General features: G+C 44.4%; 1 protein-coding gene across 5 annotated transcripts in view; it reads right to left on the reverse strand.

Annotated features, from left to right (window-relative positions):
• MACF1 (microtubule actin crosslinking factor 1) overlaps positions 1 to 21,610 on the reverse strand; it is a 1,146,281-nt gene that overhangs the window by 326,076 nt on the left and 798,595 nt on the right. For all 5 annotated transcript variants that reach the window (XM_085648361.1, XM_085648360.1, XM_085648359.1 and 2 more), the window contains 5 exons: positions 18,954 to 19,115; positions 14,348 to 14,518; positions 12,567 to 12,733; positions 11,529 to 11,688; positions 10,687 to 11,013 (listed from right to left, as the gene is read on the reverse strand). In XM_085648361.1, the coding sequence (XP_085504487.1) occupies positions 10,687 to 11,013; positions 11,529 to 11,688; positions 12,567 to 12,733; positions 14,348 to 14,518; positions 18,954 to 19,115 (987 nt within the window). The remainder of the gene's footprint in view (positions 1 to 10,686; positions 11,014 to 11,528; positions 11,689 to 12,566; positions 12,734 to 14,347; positions 14,519 to 18,953; positions 19,116 to 21,610) is intronic.

Raw genomic sequence — 21,610 nt, forward strand, 5'->3', positions numbered from 1 at the left:
ATCAGTTATATTCGCTAGCAAGCAGTTTAATAAAGTGGATTGAAGAAGCTCAGGTTACATGGAAGGTTAAGTCAGTGAAAGCACCAAATTATTTAATTGTTTTGGTACTAAGTGTATCAAACTAATTTTCAATTAATCTGTCTGGATAAACCCCAAATGACACCTTACAACTCTCTGACATGTGGACTTGATTATACTATGTTAGACAACAGAACAGGTGAGGTGTTCCAACCTAATTGTTGATCTAATAAGATCATTAACAGAAATAGTAAAATAAAATATCAATAAACTGTAATGGAAAATTCCTCATGGTATCTACAATCAGAACTCACACTGAAAGTTTACCACAAATAAATACACAAGTGGCACTGTATTATATCACACAATTAATTATCTAAAGCATGGAAAAACATAGTTACCTTATTTTAAGTAGAATGATTGCCAATCCTAGTTGGGTCACTTGAAACAGTTAGGCCAGGGAGACGAAAGGCAACCAGTCGATCTCGAGCTACTAGTAGCTCACAGACACCTTTAGCGTAGCTCGCAGCCTCTAGTTAATTTTTAAATAAGTGCAGGGTAACAGTTTCCTTCTACAGTTAAGGGGAGGCTGTGTTTATTTTGCATTATTATCTTCAGGCTGCAGGTAGCAGGGCCTGAGAATGAGCAATGCTCAGTCAGATTTATGACCCAGGCTGGGGCACAAAGGTGAAGAACTGAAGCTCTCGGTTACCTAAATGTTAAATAAAAGTCCTTGTCATCTCAATATTGGAGCATGAGAACAAAATGATGTTCCTGAATGCTTTTAAATTCAAGAAAATTAAAATGAAGAGTTTACGCAATGATTAAGTTAACTCTTAATTTTATCCCCTTTCAGTGCTGCATTTGCAAACAGCAGGTCTCCTGCTCTCAGTGACCAGTAGACACTGCGACATATTTATAACTGAAAGATTGTCATTTTTTCCAAAAGGGAGACATTTAAAGTGGATTAAATTATTTCTATGAAACACTAAGTCAGTTTTTCTCCATTTCCAATTAAGCGAATTACGTCTTGATATTTAATGAAGCATATTTCTTTAATTTAAATTGCTCCAATTTAAACAAATGGCTGTATTTTTTTGTCGTAAATATATCACTGTGTCTACAAGCCACTGGGTGCAAAATGCCTGCTGTTTGTAAATGCGACACTTTGAAATGGGAGTAAATTTAAATGATGAATTTTATGGAATCCATATAAACAAAGTAAACTCTTCAGTTTTCTTCATATGTCCCTGATTATTGATCTCCTAGTTCAATGTGAGGCACGATTTCAAACTACAAATGCACGGCTACTACAAGGAGTGTCCCATTGCTCTGCTCACGGGCAGCTTTGCAGGACTTCCCAAGACCACTTTTTCTTGAGTGAAAAGCCATGTTTTCAACCTTTTTTTGAACAGGGAAATTGGTAGTAACTCAAGAGGGAGTCTATTCCATGCAAACGGCCTCAAATAAGAGAGGGCCTGTCCCCAGCTTTGGCACGGCCTCCAGGCTACAAGTTCCTAGTGGGGTTGTAAAAGCTGATTTTTGCCCTTAGGTAGCCCGCATCTGTGTGATGGAGCGCTTTGTGGACTAGCACCAGCGCTTTAAATCAGATCCTCTTTCTTATTGGAAGCCAGAGGACGGCACGACGGTGAGGGGACATGTGTGTTATCGGAGGTAGGCTAGGAAGAATGCGGTCTGCCATGTTCTGTACCACCTGCAAGCTATTGGTCAGGTAGTCCCAGATACAGAGCATTCACATAATCCAACCTCGAAGTTATGACTGACTTTCTAGCAACAAATAAGAGGAAGTGCAAGAACTTCTTTAGGATGTGCAGCAGACCAAAACACGCGCCTACCACAAATTTTGGTTGGAAAGATAGATGGCTATCAAATTTGACACCCAGATTCTTGACTATTCCCCTTTGGGACCTTTAGGGGGGTGGCTTCAGGCCATAAGGTCTGCCATTTTCCGGGGAATTTTGACCAAAGAGTAGAATTTCAGTTTTGTCTGCATTACACTTTAGTTGAATGGTGGTCTTCCAATGAAATACAGCTGGTAGACAAGATTTCATAGATTTGCCTGCGATCTCTTCTCCCGTTTCACAGGAGAACATCAGCTGAGCGTCATCAGGATATGAGATCAATTTTGCCCCCAAGGCTCCAGCCAACTAGCGTCATGTGATAAATGTTAAACAGTGTAGGGCTCAAGGCAGAGACCTGAGGTTCCACCACTGTCAGCTCTAGGGACTTTGAAAAAAGAGGAGGGACCCATACCTCTTGTCCTCTGCCTTCCAAGAAGGAAGCAAGTCAGTCCAACCCTGACCAACTACCCTAATAGTTTTGAGACATGCTAAAAGCCTTCAGTGGGGAACCGTGTCTTAGGCCGCTGACCGATCTAGCATAATCAGCACTGCCTTCCCACGGCATCCAGGGTACCTCTGATGTATTCGGTGACCTCCATTAATGCAGCCTCCATACTAAAATCTGGTCAGAAGCCAGTCTGGCTAGGATGAAGCAGGCTACTGTCTTCCAGATACTGGGAAAGCTTTTGATTTACAAACTATTCCAGCACTTCCAACAGGGCTGGGAGCAGAGATATTAGTCTGTAATTAGACTGCTCTCTGGGTTTGGCTGGTTTTTCTTTTTTTTTTTTTTTTGCAGGGGGAGAATTTTTGCCTGCTTCCAAGAAAGGGGTACTGTTGTAGTGAAGAGCGAAGCATTTAGCACGTTTTTAGCCAGTGGGCTAAAAGGAGTCGTCCCTAGTGCCAACAGGTTGGTAGGGCAAAGATGTGTGGGAGATCCAAATTTAAGGCTACGTATGACTGCCAGTGACCCCTCCAAGGGAATGTGGTGGTAGCTTGAAAGCGTGGACTCCACCTCAGTGGTCATACCCGAGTACATTATGTCCACCAAACCCCTCGCCTAATTGGGTGCCAGAGGTAGGGCTAGCATGAATGAGTGAAATTTTATTTTGAAAATAGGAGGCCAGCTCACGCCATCCTATCAATGTTTGCTGGACTCGGGCGCAGGCCTCAGGGGACATAAAGATTTTTACTACTTTAAAAATTTCAGCTCAATGTATCTTTTCTCTGAAATAGAGCTTCTTCGCTCTTTTGACCGCAGCATAGTATTTTTTGAGAGCTGCCTTACATATGATCTTGTCGCTAGCTCTGTAGTCTTTCCGCCATTGTCTTTCCAGAGTCTTACAACTTTTCTTCTTTTACTGGGACTATCTGTGAACCAGGCGCCTGACAGCTTATTTCTGCAGGGTGTATATCGAGAGACGGGCACCAGTTTATTGATCATATTACGGACCCAGCTGTCTTGCAAGCTGGCATCTTCCTCCACTAGGTCTGAGAGAGAGCGGGCTGAAAGGAATAAATAAACTAAGATGGTTCATGGGATTTTGCGCTTTAATAAGATTTATGAACTAGAAGTCATAGTCATTTAACTTGTAATAAGGACAAGAGAACAGTCTATACATTTGTTTGATTCACTTCATATCAAGTAACCATATGTTTTTTTGTGTTCTGGATAATGTTCAGAATAATATTCATGGGATTGTTTGCACATTTTTTTGTGGCAGATTTTCAGTTCACTTTTGTTTACATTATATTCTACCTGAAACAATACATTTTTCACATGAGTTTATTGCTGCCGTTAGCACCACAAAATGCTGCTATTTTTGTATTTTTTTGTTTGTTGATCTCATTATTACATTATCAAAGTGTACTTGTAAGACCTACCTTGCTTGGCATGCAGTCTTGCATACACTACAACTTGACGCCCAGAAGTGTTTATTCTTACAGATTAATATAAATTCAGTTTGACGCCTAATTACAAAACAAACTTCTTAATGCTGGTGCAAATTTGACCCCGTCGTTTTGTTGGATGGGTTTACTAAAATGTTATCAGATAATACAAACTACTTCTCAACGTTGCTAAAACTAGAGTTATGCATAGTCTACACCAAGAATGTGTACACGTGGCAACACTCCCTAATCCTGTGCAACTGCACAAACACAGGTTTCCTCAATTCCATAGAGCCTTATAGTGAATAAATCTATCCGATGGAAGAAGGGTAGGCAGGTGTGTATAGGTAACCGCTCCCCACATGCACCCTTAAACTCTAGAAGTCAGCTGTTACCAAAATTGGCATACAGGAAGACAGAAAGATAGGACCGGTCAGTAACAAACTGGCAGCATACACACACATCTTAAGGACAGGAGGAGAGAAAATCTGACCTTGTTTTGCTAGGACTGGTGATGCCAGTGTTGATGCATCTGCATTGAAAATCACTATTAAGACCACCCAACCAAGGCCCAGAAGACTCGGGAAGCAGTACGGTAGTGGTAAACATAGGAAACAGGTTCCAGTCCACAACAATTAAAAAAGGAACCTGTGAAAGTGTGCACCTGGGCAGGGAGCGTGGAAGCCTATTAGGAGTGTTCACATGCAAGTAAGCCGCAAACAGCAATCTGTGGCACAGCACCCACTGCTTTGGGTTTGGAATGAAGCAGACTGTAGAAGCACCAGCATAATCAAGTGTGAGAGATAAAAGCAGCTTACAGAAGACAATCAACAAACAGACTTCAAGAATATGTTAACCTCTAGGCAGAAACTGGAGAGCACAAAGCATGGAAATGCACAGGAGCAGATGTTTACAAAGTAAGAAAAGCATGTTATGGACACTCAACTGAGGCTTGGGAGGAGTGCAATGGCAACAGGTGATAATACTGAGCAGCACTCCTCATCAAAAGAAACAGGCTGGATGTCAGGCACATCAGGTGCAAGGATGCTGGCAGACACTTCCCACAGACATTTGCTATCTTTCAGCACAGGAAAGGGTGCATCTGTCCTGAGTGCGTTCTCTCTTTTGTGTGCCAACATTATTTCTTTTGGTCATGAATCCGGTTTCAAATGGCTCTACCGAAGTCCAATCGTGCCACTTGAATCAGTCATATCGTTAGCCGTTCAATCACACTGCTGCAGGTATCATGAGTCAGAAGGGCCTCAGTGAGGCATGGCCTGCAGGCTCACGGCTGCGATTACGACGCAGAGTAGAGATAAACCGCTGTGCTTAGGCTATTCCTTTCACTGACAAATGGGTCTGAGGGAAGTCATAGCCATGGAATGAAGCAGAACCTGATCTTTTCTAAGAGTTCAAATAACATCTGATGAAGAGACCAGTTCAACCTGAAAGGTTGAGGTATCTTGTGAAGCTTTGTCATTATTTTGTCAGTCAAAGGCATCACTGTCTACAACACACACAATTCTTTACTCAGAGGATCACAAAGACTGGGCTGCCTCCGGTACTTGGCAGAAGGGCACATTTTCCTTTCAAAGGCTTTGTAGAAATGTGAAAAGGGTGGAGGGGACTCTTAGGTGCATGAATAACAGGGCCAGAGTAATTCAGAGGCACGCCCCTGGGTTAGGGACTGTCCAGCTATATCTTAGCGCTTAATACTGTGTAGAGCAGGGTATTCAAAGTAGGTCTAGGTTAAGTTGGATCAAGGTCAAAATTGAAGGTTATCTGGACAAGAAATTTAGATACAAAACCTTTAAACTGAACTTGTTAAACAGTCGGTGGGTGACAAGAACATCTGGCATATATCTAGCCCTCCTGGACCGAACTCTACCAAACATCTCGCCCTCCTGAATCTACAAATGGTGTGCCTAAAGAACCCACAAATTGTGCAGTGCTTTTTTGCTGAGAACACAAGCTTAAGCAGGAAACTGGAAATCTCGAAACCCATTTATGATGCAGAGAAACAAGTAGGAGAGTGCCAAAGCTTGTCTTTCTCAACAACACCTCCCACAATCCCCTGCCAGCCTGAGTTTTGGAATCAAACATTTTGAATCAGAGCAGGAACGTAAGGAGTTTCTATATGATAATCCTACAATAGGAAACTGGGAATTAAATGCAAAGTGCCTTGAAACAGATACGTTTATAGCACACACTCAAATTATTTGAGAATACAATGCAAAGCAGCATTTTATATCAGCTGAAAACAGGTGACAGAACAAGAAGGACGCCCTAGCTAAGTACCTGCAACTTTATCTAAACTGGATGAGGTCAGGGAGTTATTCACAGAGGACTGATGAGGCAACAAGAGACAGTGAAACAGAGCCTCTGAGTGCAAGTTGGTAGAAACAACTGCCAGAAAAGGCCGTCACATGTGCATCCAGGTTGATATCAGAATCAAGCATAATAGAAAGCAGAAGCCTAACAAACAAGCTAAGCGCAGCAAATGAGGATTTACTAAGGAGCCCAACTCCACCGTTCCAGGAAAAATAGGTGGGGTCTGTAAAGTCTCTTAGACTTTGCTGGGATGAGCTTGAAAAAGATGATCATCGTCCACAAACCAACCATTCCAATATCTTGTTGGAATTCTCAGTTTGTTTTCCAATCTGTGAGTGTAAATAAATATACCCGTTTTTGGCAAGCATAGCTATTTATTTGGATTGTGTGTGTCCAAAGAGGTGTCTAATGTGCATCTCTTATTATGATTTCAGTCTAGCGTGACAAAATGCAAACAGCACCCAATTACTGATAGCTTTCCATAGGAATAAACCAATGATTGAATAAATAACCCGAACGACACCTTACCATCCACAAAAAGAGAGAGTGGGAAGCTGATAACGAGCTAGAGCAGGATAAAAGTAGCCAACTTCGGCCAGTAACTTTTCAACACAATCACAAGAGGACTGTAAACTTGGAGAATAGATATTGTTGAGCGAGCAAACAATTCCCATTGAACAATGCCAACAGTAAGTCTGGCTAATACTGGGGTCAGAAGGCAAATAAACCTGCAAAAGAGGAGACCCAGATCTTGGACAATGACCATGTTCTGGGGCCACAGGCTCAGCAAAGAACAGAGGAATATTGATTGGAAATGCCTTTTGCACCAATTGGGGTGGCACGAAAGGGATTACCTGGCAAGTTTAAATTCCTGACCATAAAAAGACTTCACAACCTTATAAAGAACCGGAAGCAGCGAAAAGTAATTTAGTGGCAACAAACTTAAGAAATAGCTTCTCCATACAATTCAACTCTCAATTGACTTGAAAGCAGGTGCTGGTGTTACATATTTCTATGGTTCACATTGAAGGGAAGAATGAAACGATCTAAATAAATGAAACATTGAATAAGGACAAGAAATTGCACTTTATTATCACATGTGGGGGGGTTTCTGGCACCCTCTAACTCTGGGCACAACAAGTTTCCAAGAGAGGCCAACCCGGAAAATATTAATAAAAGGCGGGTACTCATTTTTTAGGTCTTGCCTGGCGTTAGCAGAGCATGCGCTGCTCTCACCATGCGAGGGCTTCTTGGAATCGATATGGTTCCAGAAGTCGTGTGTCCGCTCCGTCTGCAATTTTCATTGTCGTGCGTAGTTTCTCATCAGTAATTATGCCGAACATTCTTCGTTGATTGCAGTAAAGGGTTTTTAGCCCCTCCTGGTTACCACCCTGTCCTCTTTAGGCCACGCCCACCAGGATTGGATGTTTTACTGGCGGCGTGAGACGGTGGGTTTAATATCTACTCTTTGTACTTTTTTTTGTTTCATTATTGCATGCATTTTCTCCCTGCTGCTACTCTGTGCTCTCAAAGCCAAAATTCTGTGGAGAGAGAAAAATGCTATTTTAGACGGTGCTGCAAGAAGGTGGCTTCGCAACACAATCAACGTCTGGGGATGGTAATGAAATCGAAGCCCCATTCAGTGACTTCAGTTATGGATAACAGCACAGAGCGGGTTCTTCGTACATGTACGTGAAAGTAGCCAACAGCTGCGCTGAAAACAGAAGACATTAAAGCAGCACTGCCCAGCAGCTGCGCTGAAAACACGAGACATTAAAGCAGCACTGCCCAAAAATTAAGTGAATATTCAACTGCATCGGCGCTAGTGAGAACAAATCTGGAGCAAAGTGCTACAAACATATAAAGAGGAAAACAATGCCTCACTGGTTGTTTTGCATACAAGTTTTATTTAAGCAGCCATCTTTGCTTTTAGAGTGCACGCTGCAGTTTCCACCTTCCTCACTCTCTGACAACAGGAAATGTCTCGAGTAAAGAATGCGTGAGCTTGCTACTTAACATTGTACGGTCACCAGGCAGAGTTATCCAGTTAGCAATCCCTCGCTCTGTAAAATGAGGCAGTACAGCATTCTCGGCGAAGCGAGTTAAACGCCCGCATTGACATCGGTGCTGTCTGCTACAGTTCACAAGCTCAGGATCTGGCAAGGTGAACGCGAGGGTTTAGCCTTCTGAGGTCGATACATAGAGTGCTGCTAAAGTTGGTATTAGTAACGTCGGCTATTTACATTTACCATAAATGGCATATTAGGATAACTCTCATTCTGTCAGGTTAATGTACTATGGAAATACTGGTCCAACATAACTTTCCAGTGAAGTGTAGTAAACTAAATTACGATTTTGAAACTCTACTTCAGAGATCTGTGAGCATTCGCCATATTGCAACTTCAAAGGGCAGCAAGATAGCTCAGTGGCTTAAAGCACCAGAGGCATCAATGCAGCTTCCTGGGCTTCATTACCAGGAATATTACAGCATATCAAACTGACTACTGCAAAAGTGTAACAACCAACGGAAAGCTAGCCATGTTGACGATAAAAACACCATTACTGTTCAACACCAAGGAGGCTTAACAGCCAACCCTCTATTACACCTCTTTCTCACCCCTACTTAGAAGCTCACTATGGTCTTCCTCCATGCCTGGAGGGGAAGCGGACATCAGCTGCTCAATTTTTAGCATGGAGCAGTAGGGGTCTCCTTCATGCATTGCAATGCAATAGGTCTCGCCTTTATGCGAATTTGAGCTATTGACGTTGCAAATAACGATGCCTTTCATTTTGTTTTCGTTTTTAAAACAAATAAAACCCATTGTCATGTACAATGCCAATAGCTTAAACTTGCGTAAAGGCGAGACCTATTGCATTGCAAATGCTTGTTTTGCAATTACCGCCATCGCCACTTACTGGACGTTTTCATAAAGACAGGGAAAAACAAAGGTGATTTGTCTTCAAAAACATAATTATATCCTGGTAAAAGAGGGAATATTCTGCAATGAAGCCTGCTCATTGCTGCAGGGAGCGACCACTTGCTCTAGTGTTTTGGACAGAGTGAACACTCAAAATCATAGAGTCCATGAGCTGCTACAATCTCTTATGGAACAATAACATTTAAAGCTAAACAATCATGGAGAATTCACATAGCGTATTTGCTAATGTGAAACTCTGTTAAGTTGTTTCAAATTAAATTTCCGGCAACCATCGTCTCCTTTTTCCTCACTCAGAATTGTTGGTTTTTTTACTCCGGTCCATGTAGGCCTATAGAGTACATTTCCAACGTTTTAAAAGGTGGGAAGATATTGAACAGGAGCTAGAGAGTTCCCTTAAGCAAGTTAGTTTGTGAGTGTTCACAAACTCGCTGGGCATTTCATCACCGGAACCACTGCTTCCTGCCTGCTTTCAGCTCCTTTATGTAGATTTGCGGAAAGGTGACAAAATCACAACCGTGCTCATATACAAACACTGATATGAGACAATGGGACATGGCATAATCTTAGATCATTTTATAAGAACTTCGGATATAATGAAAACGCTGCATTATAATTTGTAACCTCACTGAATGAAACAAAATGGACAAGTAAACTTTTTTTTTGTCAGTATATATAGATTTCTGGAAAATCTAGTCCTTTGAGCAAGCACATATTCTTTAAAATTCCATACTCCTGCAACATAAAAGCAATCATCCAAGTCTTTGACTCAGCTATAGTCATTCACTGCAACACCCACTGCAAAAGCAGATACATCCTCTTATGTGTGAGTAAAAAGATAACACATTGCTTGAGCCGTAGCCCAATACATCACAATGGTGACCTCTCCTGTCACAACCCAAGAAGACTCCTTCATTCATAAAATCACAGTAGAATTACTTGCCTTGACCCAAGTTGTCTTACGTCAAGGGCAATGCACCTTACTGATCACAGGGAACACATTTTTGTATAAAACACTCTAACCCCCTGTGATCTCAGAGTAACTTCAATAATTCTCTTGATGCAAAAACAAGCTACAGACCTAAAATAAACTAGCAACAATTGAAACAGCAACCAACGCTCAGCATGAGTACAGTAATAATCAGAGTGGACAGCAAACATCTTTAAAGCTGTTATTTAAAACAGTATATAAGTATATCTTGCTAACTTAATTCAAATGGTCTACCACTTATCCCCCTCCTCAAAGCCAAACGGAGATGGCAGTGAACGTATCTGAAAAAGTAGACAGCTCTCTCGCACACAACAACAATACTACAGAAATAATCTGCTTAAAAGATGCTGCAGCAATCACTGGTGACTACCTCCACATTTTGGTCAATATAATTGAAGTCTAACATATTCCTGCTAAAGGAAACCTTTGGTTTGGGTTGTCCTCTTAAGAAACATTTATGGGACTTGACTGCTTTTTGTATCACATTTGAGGAGCAGGTTTCTTTGAGATTCCCTCATGGATTGTAGTTGAAGGCAAATTAACGTAAGGTATGAAAACAGTAAGAGAGAAAGAAATAAAGAGAAACAATAAAGAATGTGTAAAAGAACCAAAAATGTGAAGTTAAGCACAAATAATAATAAAATGAGGAATATAGTACCAGCTGAAGTGCATGCTGCGCATGTAGAACATCACATCGATGGTCTTTCACGGTCACCAGGCTCAGCTTGTCCTCCATCTCGCCCAGCCAATTCAGCACCTCTACCTCATCCTCCCCGAAGAGCTGGGCATTCACCAGGGCCTGCTCCAGCAGTTCTCCCTTGCGTCCACAGCGGTCTCTCACCTCGTCATAGCGGGCCAGCAGTGAGGCCAACCTGTCCGTTAGCATAGCGCAGTCTGCTGGGCAACTCATAGAGGACAGAGAGTCACCCAGAGCCAGGGCCTGCAGCACGACTGCCTCGCGGCTGCGCATTTCCTCATCCATGGCCTGAGGGGCAGGGAAGGGACGATGACCAATGAAAAAGCAAAATAATGTAAAATATAACACAAAATAAACCATAAAAGCAAACGTAAAGTGGCAAAAATTAACACATGAAATAAATCAATGATGAGATGGGAGTGCCAGATCAGCATAGATGAGACTGCTTCCCCAGCAGGAGCCAGCTGCACTGGGCCAGAGGGAGACACCGATGCCCTCCCAGCTCAAGTCAAGGTGCTTGATAAATAGGTGAAGAGGACTCAACCACTGATAGCTCGACCAACAGGAGTTTAATGAGTACAAAGCAATTCAGGGTCTCTCTACCACTGGTTCCAAACTAATGTTATTGTTGAATGTCAAGAGTCACTACAGTATTGATTCTTATGTAACATCTTATTTCTTATTGGACATCTAGGAATAGTATTGGTTGCAACCTTGTAATGTGTGGCTTACTTTAAGAGCTCTTATTGGTTTCTCCTTTGAAACAGTTTGCTTTCAATTTTCACTGTCTCCTTGGTTCTTACCTTATGGCGTGCAATTTGCTGCTCGATCTTGGGAGTCTGTGTGCCAATAGGCTCAGAATTCGCCAGCTTTTTCTCTGTGGTTGACAGCCAATCAGAAATAGGTTCAACACTTTCATGAAACTGTTGGGCCAAAACCAGGATGTCATCCAACTGGTTCTTCCTAGACCAGGAAGAAATGGACAGGGAGTTAGATTGGAGGTTGGTGAGGAGCCAGAAATGGAGTCAGAGGGAAGGTTAGGGGATGGAATTAGCTTGGGGGTCAGCAGGGGATTCAATTCCTTTCGGCCAGAAGGGGTCACAGCATGGGGATCAAGAGGGACGTAACAGCTTTAGGATCGGGAAGGATTTGGCTGCATGCTGATTTTTCCTCTTCTGACATGGCTCATGCATTCTGGTGCATCCCAAGAAGGGCTGGACTTGTTGCAATCCATGATATTTATCAGGTGCCTTTAGAGGGACAGTTTAGTGATGTCTAGCACAGCTGACATACATGCCAAACAGTCCTGTTCAATAGAGGTGGCAGACCATTCTGGTCCTCCACGGTCCCCAAGATTCTCTCAGCAGCAGGCTGAGTAGTTGTTGACAGCGAACACTATCAGTGCAGAGCACTCGGCATAGGCGACTGCAATTCCTGAAAGGGAGAGCAGTGCAGGTTCTAGATAGCAAGGTCAATCTGGGACTTAGAGAAGGAAGGAGGTTGGTGCACACTGATGTGAAAGGGACCAGTGCAGGCCCGAGAAAACATGAGATTTCAATATGGATAACTGAGAGGGAAGGGAGGCAGAACAAGTCCCATAAAGAAAAAGGAAGTCAGTTTGAGCCCAAGAGAGGGCGTGATAGGTTTTCTGCCCACCAGCAAATGAACAAGATAGCAGCAGGGCCGGGAAAAGGACCACAATTACTGCTAGACATAAAGAGGGAAGGGGCCAGTGTGAGACCCAGAGACAATGGCTCAAGAAAGGAAGTGAGGTCAAAGAGGGCCCCAGAGAGGGACAGAGGCCTCAGGGAGGAAAGTTAGTTTGAGCTTCCAGCTCTTACCTGGTTGCCGCCTGGCTCAATAGTCTTGCCCACTGTTCTGCAAGGCTATCCAAGTTCTGGTGGATCTTTTTGCAATCTGCGGGTTCAGCCGACTCTGCAATCCGACTTCCTTCTGCCTGAATCATCTCAACTGTGGCTCTCCGGTCATCCAAGAGCCGCTGCAGCAACTACAACACAATGAATATGGGACATGGAGAAAAAAAAGTCACAATAGGGTTGTCTAGCACAAGCACACTGAATAAAGAGTCAGCCATCAACAAACAGAGAAGGGTGACTACCAAAATAACAAGCCATCCACAGCAACAGCCACCAAGACAGCCAGCAATCAGCAGCCATCAACAACTTGCACACAGAACCCATAACACTAATATAATCTTCTCACCAACAAAGAGAATAACCACAAAGCACAAGGAATCCGCAACTCCAACCACGCTAATTCCATTAACATAGAGCTCAACAAAACTATGATACAATTGAGACATTCTTTCAACTAACAGCACTAATGCCTAGCTGAACAAATACAAAACACCAATCAAACACCAATCAACATTTATGTCAACAACCATCACCAAATACCAATACGGGAATTCTGGCAGCATAGCCTCACGGCCATCTAGTGAATCAGGAAATGGTTCATTGGGGACACTGTAACCAACTTCAGAAGAGCATAAGTTATCAGAGACCAGCAACCAGTTAAAGATTCCACAAACTGAGACCAAGATAAGTGGGAGTAACAAATCAGAGAAAAGCACTAAGAATATGGCACAGTTCTACAAAAACCTGTATGACAGTTTTAGAAGAGCAGGATGCACTGTATGGCAGGACTGAGTGGGTCAACAGAGATGCGTGTGGGACTAAGAGTGGAGTGAAAAGACAGGTGGTGATTCTCTCGCTCTCTCTCACAAACACATTTTGAAAGGCCACCTGGCATTGAAGTGCACTGACAGAGCTAAACTAGGCCTACTACCTACTGCATAAGTTTCAGAAGCATGGACAGTGCACAATCAATCACAAGCTGCTCTCCCGCAGCAAGTGTAGCTTCAATCTCACACTGTTTATCTATAGGGGCAGATCATCCAATCATACAATTCTCTAAAGGGTATAGCTTTGATCACACACAATTGAACCCTGTTTGAGACGCAGCTTACGCTGCACTAAAAGTGTTGCAACTTCAATCACATAATGTGGTACAGTGAATGGTGCACAATTAATGGAATGATACTCCTGACAGGACATGCAGCTATAATTACCCACCCTGTTGCCTGAGGCAGTGCAACACCATATCATGCAGAATTAAACGCAGTGAGAGTTGCAGTTTCTATCAAACACCCACATCTGCCTTAAATTATGGGCATCTTCATTTACACATTCCTCTGCCTTCAAGGCGCGAGTGACCTTGTCCACCAATGTGCCATCAAAGGGGTGCACCATTAAACACCCTCTGCCTGTAACGTCTTTTGAGAGGTGTATCATCAACAGAACAATGTTGCATTCTGTGGGAGGTAAGCACGCTTTCTAAAACAAATACTGCGGAGTTAAATGCCACACAGTGGAAGGGAAGCAACTTCAATCACAGTTAGTGCTATGAATTGTAACCCAGCCGGTTATACACTGAGAGAAGTGGGGTGTGCCCCTCTCTGGTGGTGGTAAAACTCCTGTACCACTGATATGGTCTTCATTGAGAGGGACTGTTGCCTTCCCTTGGAGATGGTGAAGCTTCTCTCCTAGGGCTGCTTGCTGCCCTTCCAATAGCATAAATCGTCTTCAGTATTTGCACTCACCTTCTGTTCCTGGATCTGTGCCTTCACCACTTTGTACTCGGCCGATGGAGGCTTCTGATTGGCTATCAGTTCCTCGGTGTCCGTCAGCCAACTCAGTAATGGCTCCAAGGCATCCTGGAATTTCCCACAGTGCAACAGGGCTTCTTGCAATTGCGCAACCCTCTCAGCCACCTGGAAAATCGAAATGGTGTAGTAAAAAGAGCAGATTAAGAAGTGTTTGCACAAACTCGATCCTGAATAAGCCTATCAACTCAATATTGTTTTTGGGCTGTGGGTGAAGATGATAAGGCGTTCTAGCAGCGATTTAAGGAGCTGCTTTGCCAGGGATGCTGTAATTAGGGGATGGAGATACGACTGCTCTTTGGTGAGTGCAAAGTGAATTTGGAGGAACACCACAATTTATTTATTTTTAAACTTGAATTTTACCTTATTGCATAATATGCAGTCATAAATAGAAAGTAAAGAGGAAAAGTGCCATAGTCATGGAAAGGGTGGGTGAGTAAAAAGCAGTTTGAAGAGGATTATGTGTGCTGTATCCTGCTTTCACACCCTGACGATGCGGAGAAAGATCTTCAAATGGCTCCCAAGCAACACTGGAAAAATATGCCCTAGAAATCAGCAAATTGGACTATGGTAACTCCCTTTACACCGGGATCAAGCAACTCTCCAGAAGACTACAAACCATCCAGGACTTGGCAGCCAGACTCATTCACAAAGTCCCACACAAAACTCACACCCCACATCAGGGAGCTCCACTGACTCCTGATACAAAAACATGCTCAATTCAAACTCCTCACACACATTCAAGGCACTGCAAAACATAGGGCACCACCTACCTGAAAAGACGCATCTCCCTTCACCAACCACCCAGACAACTCTGCTCGACTCCTACTCGTACACATCCCATGCATACACGGAACCAGATCCGGAGGACGGGTGTTCTTTTACATCGGTTCTAAAGTGTGAAACAACCTCCAACATCACATAAGAGCCTCTTCCTCCTTTCTTGAATTCCAAAAGAGGCTGGTGACCTGACTTTTTAATTAACCACCCTATCCAAGGTAGGGCTAGGCACACACACCTGCTCTGTGCCAGGATACCTTTGCGGATGATCGTGCACTTTACAGATGCACATAACGTAGTAAACTGCATGGCAACATTGCGAGAAGGCAAGGTGTGGCTGGGGACAGCAGAACGTGCGCGAACAGCATGGTGGGTGAGAGCAAAATTATCAGTGGAGCAGCACGGGGAGTAGTTGTGCAACATGCTAGCATGATGAACGGGGTAGCACTGGTGGATAGAGGACTGCATGTGGGTGGGGGCATTCATGAGCGAGAACAAAATGGTAGGTTAGAGGAAACACAGGTGTGTTGTGGAAGTTTAAGGGGGAGAGGCATGTTGTGGGTGGAGAGTATAGGTAGTGGGGCAGCTGAGGGGTTGGATGAAGCATGATGGGGTGCAAGCTGGTGGATGTGCAGCAGTGACTGAGGGACAGCGGGAACCATGTGGCTGGAGGGCATTTATTGTTCCTTAGCATTGAGGGTGGGGTGCAGTGTAGCTGAAGGACACTGTTGGGGGCAGGATAGAAGGGTCATGAAGCAACATGGTTGGGGATACATCATATTTGCTGGGCTAAAGCATGAATGGTGCAAGCAGCCGGGAGGGCTGGATGGAGAGACAGTATTAGGGAGGGAGGGGGGGGAACTGCAGAGAGGGAGAAACCATAGTGGACAGTATGATGGGTTGGACTTGTGGTAGACAGAATGAGAAGAGTGGTGGCTGGGGGCAGATAAGTGCATAAAGTCATTGGGGCTGGATGAATAGACAGCATGGTGGGCAGCATACTGGGTGACTGCAGCATAGTGGGTCCGTTGTAGTGGGTAAGCAGCCTGGTAGGAGGGGGCAGTGCAGCTACAGGGACAACCTGGTGGGGGGAGTGGTGCACTGTGATGGAAGAGGGGCATCCTATTCAGACACAATAGGGCAACACAATCATTACACTGACCAGACCCACCCACCGCTACACAGATTCGTCAGCGGATACCCCAGACAGGCTTTCCTAGGTTGCCTAAAGCACTTAGAGAAACAAATGGTAAAAAACACAAAGGCACAGGTAGGAGAGAGGGCCTCTTTAATGTCCTCGCTTTTTTCTGAAAATATCAGTAATATTTGACCCTTAAAAAATTCTGTGCAAATGTTGATAAGCTAGCCTGGTGGGAGGAAGTGGGATAATCATAGCAGGTGGGTGAGAGGGTAGCCAACATCTTAATGAATGGGGGCTAACTTGCACACCATGTGGGCACTCTGATGTGCTGAAAGCATGAGTGGGCTAGTGGGAAGTGTAGTATGGGGCGTTCGAGGAATAGGAGGGGAGTGTTTTTGCTGTGGCTGGGTGAGGAGAAGGAGGTGTTGGCAGACCACGGGATCTGAGACTTTGGACGTTCACTTGCTCAGAATATCTTTCCTCCTGTGGATTTGTGTCAGATTCAAGCTGTAAGTGTCAGATGGTCCTCTGCTCCCGCTACATGCCGCCCACTCTCTCTTAACTCGTGGATGCCGAGAAATCGTAGCTTTTCCCTCCTACGAGAAGTCTGTGCAGTGACATCCCAGCAAATCAGACAAAGAGCTTCACTTCATATTCCTATTATCTGACTCTCTGCCAGCCAAAGAGCCCCCTCACCTATTAGCCACCCCTAGTAACAATCCTTAACACAAGTACAGCTCCAAGGAGAACTGTCTCTTTATTCATTGACACTCCCCTTCCCCCAAAACCATGTACTGGAAACATATTTTCTGCTTGTTGTCAGTGCAGCTCCAAGCATCACTAGGCCATTAAACATTGACTCACCGGCACAGCATCTTGGAGTCTCAGTCCCACCTCACTACCAGATCAGCAATGGAGAACCGAACATCACCCTTACAGCCATGTTCTCACATGCCCTCCAATCTGCGTTAACCTTATTTCCCTGTGATGTCAGACGCATTTTTTGCATTCAACCCTGTCAGCACCATTGCACCGTACACTGTTCGAGATCTGGTCTTTGGCCAACATGTCGAGAGCACTTCGCAGGGACCTAGCATTCCTATTACTTGTTGGCAAGGGGTCAGCATCTTTATATTCAGTACTCTGCCCTAATCATTGGAGAGCCTTAAGATTCAGGCTCAATATTTTGTTATCCTGCTATCTGTCTCTAGGACAGACAAAGTGTAGAAATAGGAAAACTTGATATTGCACCTGCATCTACTGCAGGCAGGTTGCAAAGAGATAGGGATCGAGAAATACCCTCATTCACACGTCAGAAAGTTGCACCACAGCTCATTTTTACTTGGAAAGTAAGTGGTCCAACTGTGCTTGTTGACACTGCCTGTGTAGACCTACGACTTGGATTCTAGGATGAACCTCAGTCAAAGGTCTGAATGTGTTTTGTGACCTCACACTTGTTTGCTGAAGAGCGACTGCGATCATTCCATGGTGACAAATGCTGCCCATTCCCCACACCCTCCATAAATGCCTTCTTGACTTGGAAACCTGATTTGAAAACACTTCATGGTTTGCCCTTATGGAACCGGGGGCAGGGCCATCAAAAAGTCTTTCACATTGCAATGGTTATAATGAGATTCTCCCATCTCGTTCCTGTAACGGAAAGCCCGATTTGGCCTTAGTTTTCCAAATACATCTGAAAATGGAGCCTGTAAAGTCTCCATGGTTTGAAGGGATGGAAACAAGGGGGTATGCAGAGACATGTATTCAAAAGGAGAATGCAAAGAAATGGCTGAGGCAACTCTATAACCCAGTGACTGTGGAACGAGAGGGACTCCTGTCACAGAAATGACTTGCAGCAGTTCTTAAACTTTCGACTTCAGTTGACCTCCAATGATTGCCTACTGGAACCGGGGACTTGAGTCCAAACAATATATTCCATTTGAACTTCAATACGATGCACAAAAATACAAAAGCAACCATACATCAAACATATGGAAACACTATGCATATTTTATTTAATTCAGAGGAGATAACGGTATAAACAATAATTGAAAATGTAATGTGAAAGTCAAATCTTTTCTTAATTTGGTTTTATTTGTAAAATAAACTGTGCCTTTAGCACCAAAGATTCTTCTTGTTTAGGACATTCAACTTCTGAGGGGAGGACCTGTTGCATGTAACAGAGTGTGATCCCCTCTGACACCCTTATGCAAAACTTCTCTTCTTGCTCAAATTATACCCTGCTTCCCTGGAACCCTCTGCCTTCACGTCAAAATGTTCCCCTATATGTTCACACTCAACCCCACTAGAGGGATGAAGGTATCATCTTGTTCAATGCAGAGAGCTTCCCTTTTGGGGACAAATGTTTCTACATTCCCAGCGTGTTTTCTATCATTCCCATGTCCCTCCACCTTCTTGCTCTGCATATTTTCCCTTATCTGAGCCCAGTTTTGCTTCCCCGTATTCTGATACTTCCCTAGAATTATCTCTGCACGGTCTTGCACAGCATGTTTGAAATTACTGGGGCAACAGTGTCCTACTGCTCAATCTGCCTTCCCCTGCAAGGCCCCACACAGTCGTACTCATCGCTTCTTCTCAGTGTGTTTCCCGCCTTCACCATACCTTCTTGCTCAGCGTGTTCCACCTTATGCTCAGCTCGTCGGTGTCATGTTCAAGCCCATGCACATCACTGCTCTTCTCTGCACTCTGGATCAGGCCTTGACCAAGCCCGTTCACTTGTTGCAGGCGGCTCTGGAGAGGTTCAACCCGCTCTTTCTGGAAGGCCTAAAAGTAGTAAAAATGCATGAGTGTTACAAGGAGGAAAGCATGAAAAGGGCAAAAAATTCAAGAACACGATTCTCTGGGGCTCACCAGGGTGCAGCAAAAAGCACTTATCTTCATGTACCCAATCGAGAAAATGCCCTCCATTTTGGGCAGATGGGAGCCCTTGCACGTCCAGCATAACCAGTGGTGCCTCTTCAGACAGTGGCACATCAAATGACGGCTGAACCCTGTGCACCCCAATGCACACGGAAACCTGTCTGAAGACAGTGTACAAACATTCTTCTAGCACCACATGCAATGAGGCAGGTGGATGTCCTGATGCAAGACAGAGAGCTGCAACAGCACAGACCCTGCAATTACAGACATCACTCGCACCTCTTGGATAGATAGTAGACGAAGAACTCCTAGCACAGATTGCTGGAACAACAATCACACAATAATGAAAAGCGCATGTACCCCACCCCACGATCGTCAGTGAGAACTACACATCAAGCAGCTAGAACTGCTCTGCTGAGAGAGGCAACCAGAGCCAAACTATCAGGAGAAAAAGCAGAAAAACACACTTTCAGCACATGGGGAACCACACTTCTCGGACAAACAGCAGGAACCACACTCCTAGTAAAGACAGTATCAACCGCAATCCTAGGAACTGGAACTGAAATCCCACGGCAGACATTAGGAGCTGCACTCCCAGGACAGACTGCAGGAACCGCACTCCCAAGATAGAAAGCAGAAAGTCCACTTCCTTAACAAATTACTCCATACTCCCAGGACAGATAGTAGAAACTGCACTGCCTGGACAGCTGATAGACCATGCCATCCCACGTTACGACTCTGGAATCCTACAACAGTTTGACAACTCTGCTATCCTACAGCAGTCAGCAAAAGCGTACTACGAGGACAGAGAGCAGGGACGCACTGACAGATCAGACAAAGGTCCAGAACTCTCAGAAGATCAGCCAGTACCAATAGTCATAGAACTTGCCCCTAGACATACAGGACAGCCATTGTGGAGGACAAAGTGATTCCATATTTCTTGGGCACGAATGGCGAGTCCAATACTCTCACAGCAAACAACAGACCCTTACACTCCCAGGACTGTCAACAAATGCCACACTCCTAGAACAATCTGCACATACATACTTCAAGGACTGAATCCGAGCCCAAAACTCCCAGAAACGATGGTGAACTTCGCACTCTCAGAACAGACTGTGGAGCTCACAATACAAGACAGGCCCGGTGCTCCCAATAAAGATGAATGTCCCAATACTTGCAGTGATAAGCTACAAATACTGGCAGCGAATAACGCTAATTTGTCAACCAGGTCAACAAAGCTCGTTGAAATATGCAGTAAAAACATTCTGGGACCTAGCGTCTTGCCCTTGGCATCCTTCACCGGTACCCACCCCATCGTATCGTATCAGAGGAAGGATGTTGACGGAGGCTGGTGTTCCTGTCCCTGTATCCTGTGTCTGCTCTGGTTTCCCCAGCCTGACCCCATGAAGGGATTTCACTAAGCACGCTGTATGCACCTTGTATAAGATGGAGCAGCTCACATCCAGCATGAGAATGGTCTTCTGTGGAGAGATCATTCTGGGTCACCATTTTGTTAAAAGATGCCTAACAAATACCCTGCCCTCCAGGACCGCTAATGCCAACAACTGAGTGAAAGAGAAATAGTCAGTAGATTCTGAAAATAAACTACTGATGGAGCTGCAGAGAACGTCGAGACACAGTAAGAAACTGTGTGAAGAACCAGACACAGTGAGATGCAGACTTAAGAATCAACAGAGAGTTAAAAGATCATACTGACAACCAACTGATGGTACCACAGTCAGTCAGCAGATACCAGGGACAGCCAACTGATGGAACCTGTCAGCCAGCAGACACCAAGGACAACTAGGAAATCCAGCCAAATAAAGGGGTCTCAGACAGCCAGCAGATGATCTCAGGGACAACCAACTGATGGAGACTTTCAGCCAGCTTATACCACAGACAATCACCCAAATGAAGGAGCAACAGACAGCCAGCAGCTGTCAGAAACTACCACCTGAATGAAGGGGCCACAGACAGCTAGCAGATACTGAGGAAAAACTAACTGATGCAGCCAGTCAGCAAATACCAGAGACATCCATCTGAATGCAAGAACCATGGACAGCGTGCGCATACCAGAGACAAGCAACTGGTGGAGCCACAATCAGCCACTAGATAAAAGGTATAAACACGCCAAATGAGGAGCCACAAGCAACCAGGGATGACCAACTGATGGAACCAGTGAGACAGGCGAAAGAAGGAGCCACGGATAGCTGGGAAATTCCTGGGACAGCCGAATGACGGCACCACAGTCAGCGAGCAGACACCAGGGGAAACCAGCTGAATGAAGGAGCAACATATATGATAGGGGATATCAGGAACAACTAACTTAAGGAGCCACAGCTAGAAAGTAGATACCAGGGTCAACCAGTAAAAAGATGGAGGCACATACAACCAACATA

This window comes from Triturus cristatus, chromosome 3_2 (genome assembly GCF_964204655.1).
Source record: "Triturus cristatus chromosome 3_2, aTriCri1.1, whole genome shotgun sequence".
In the NCBI taxonomy this organism is placed as follows: domain Eukaryota; kingdom Metazoa; phylum Chordata; class Amphibia; order Caudata; family Salamandridae; genus Triturus; species Triturus cristatus.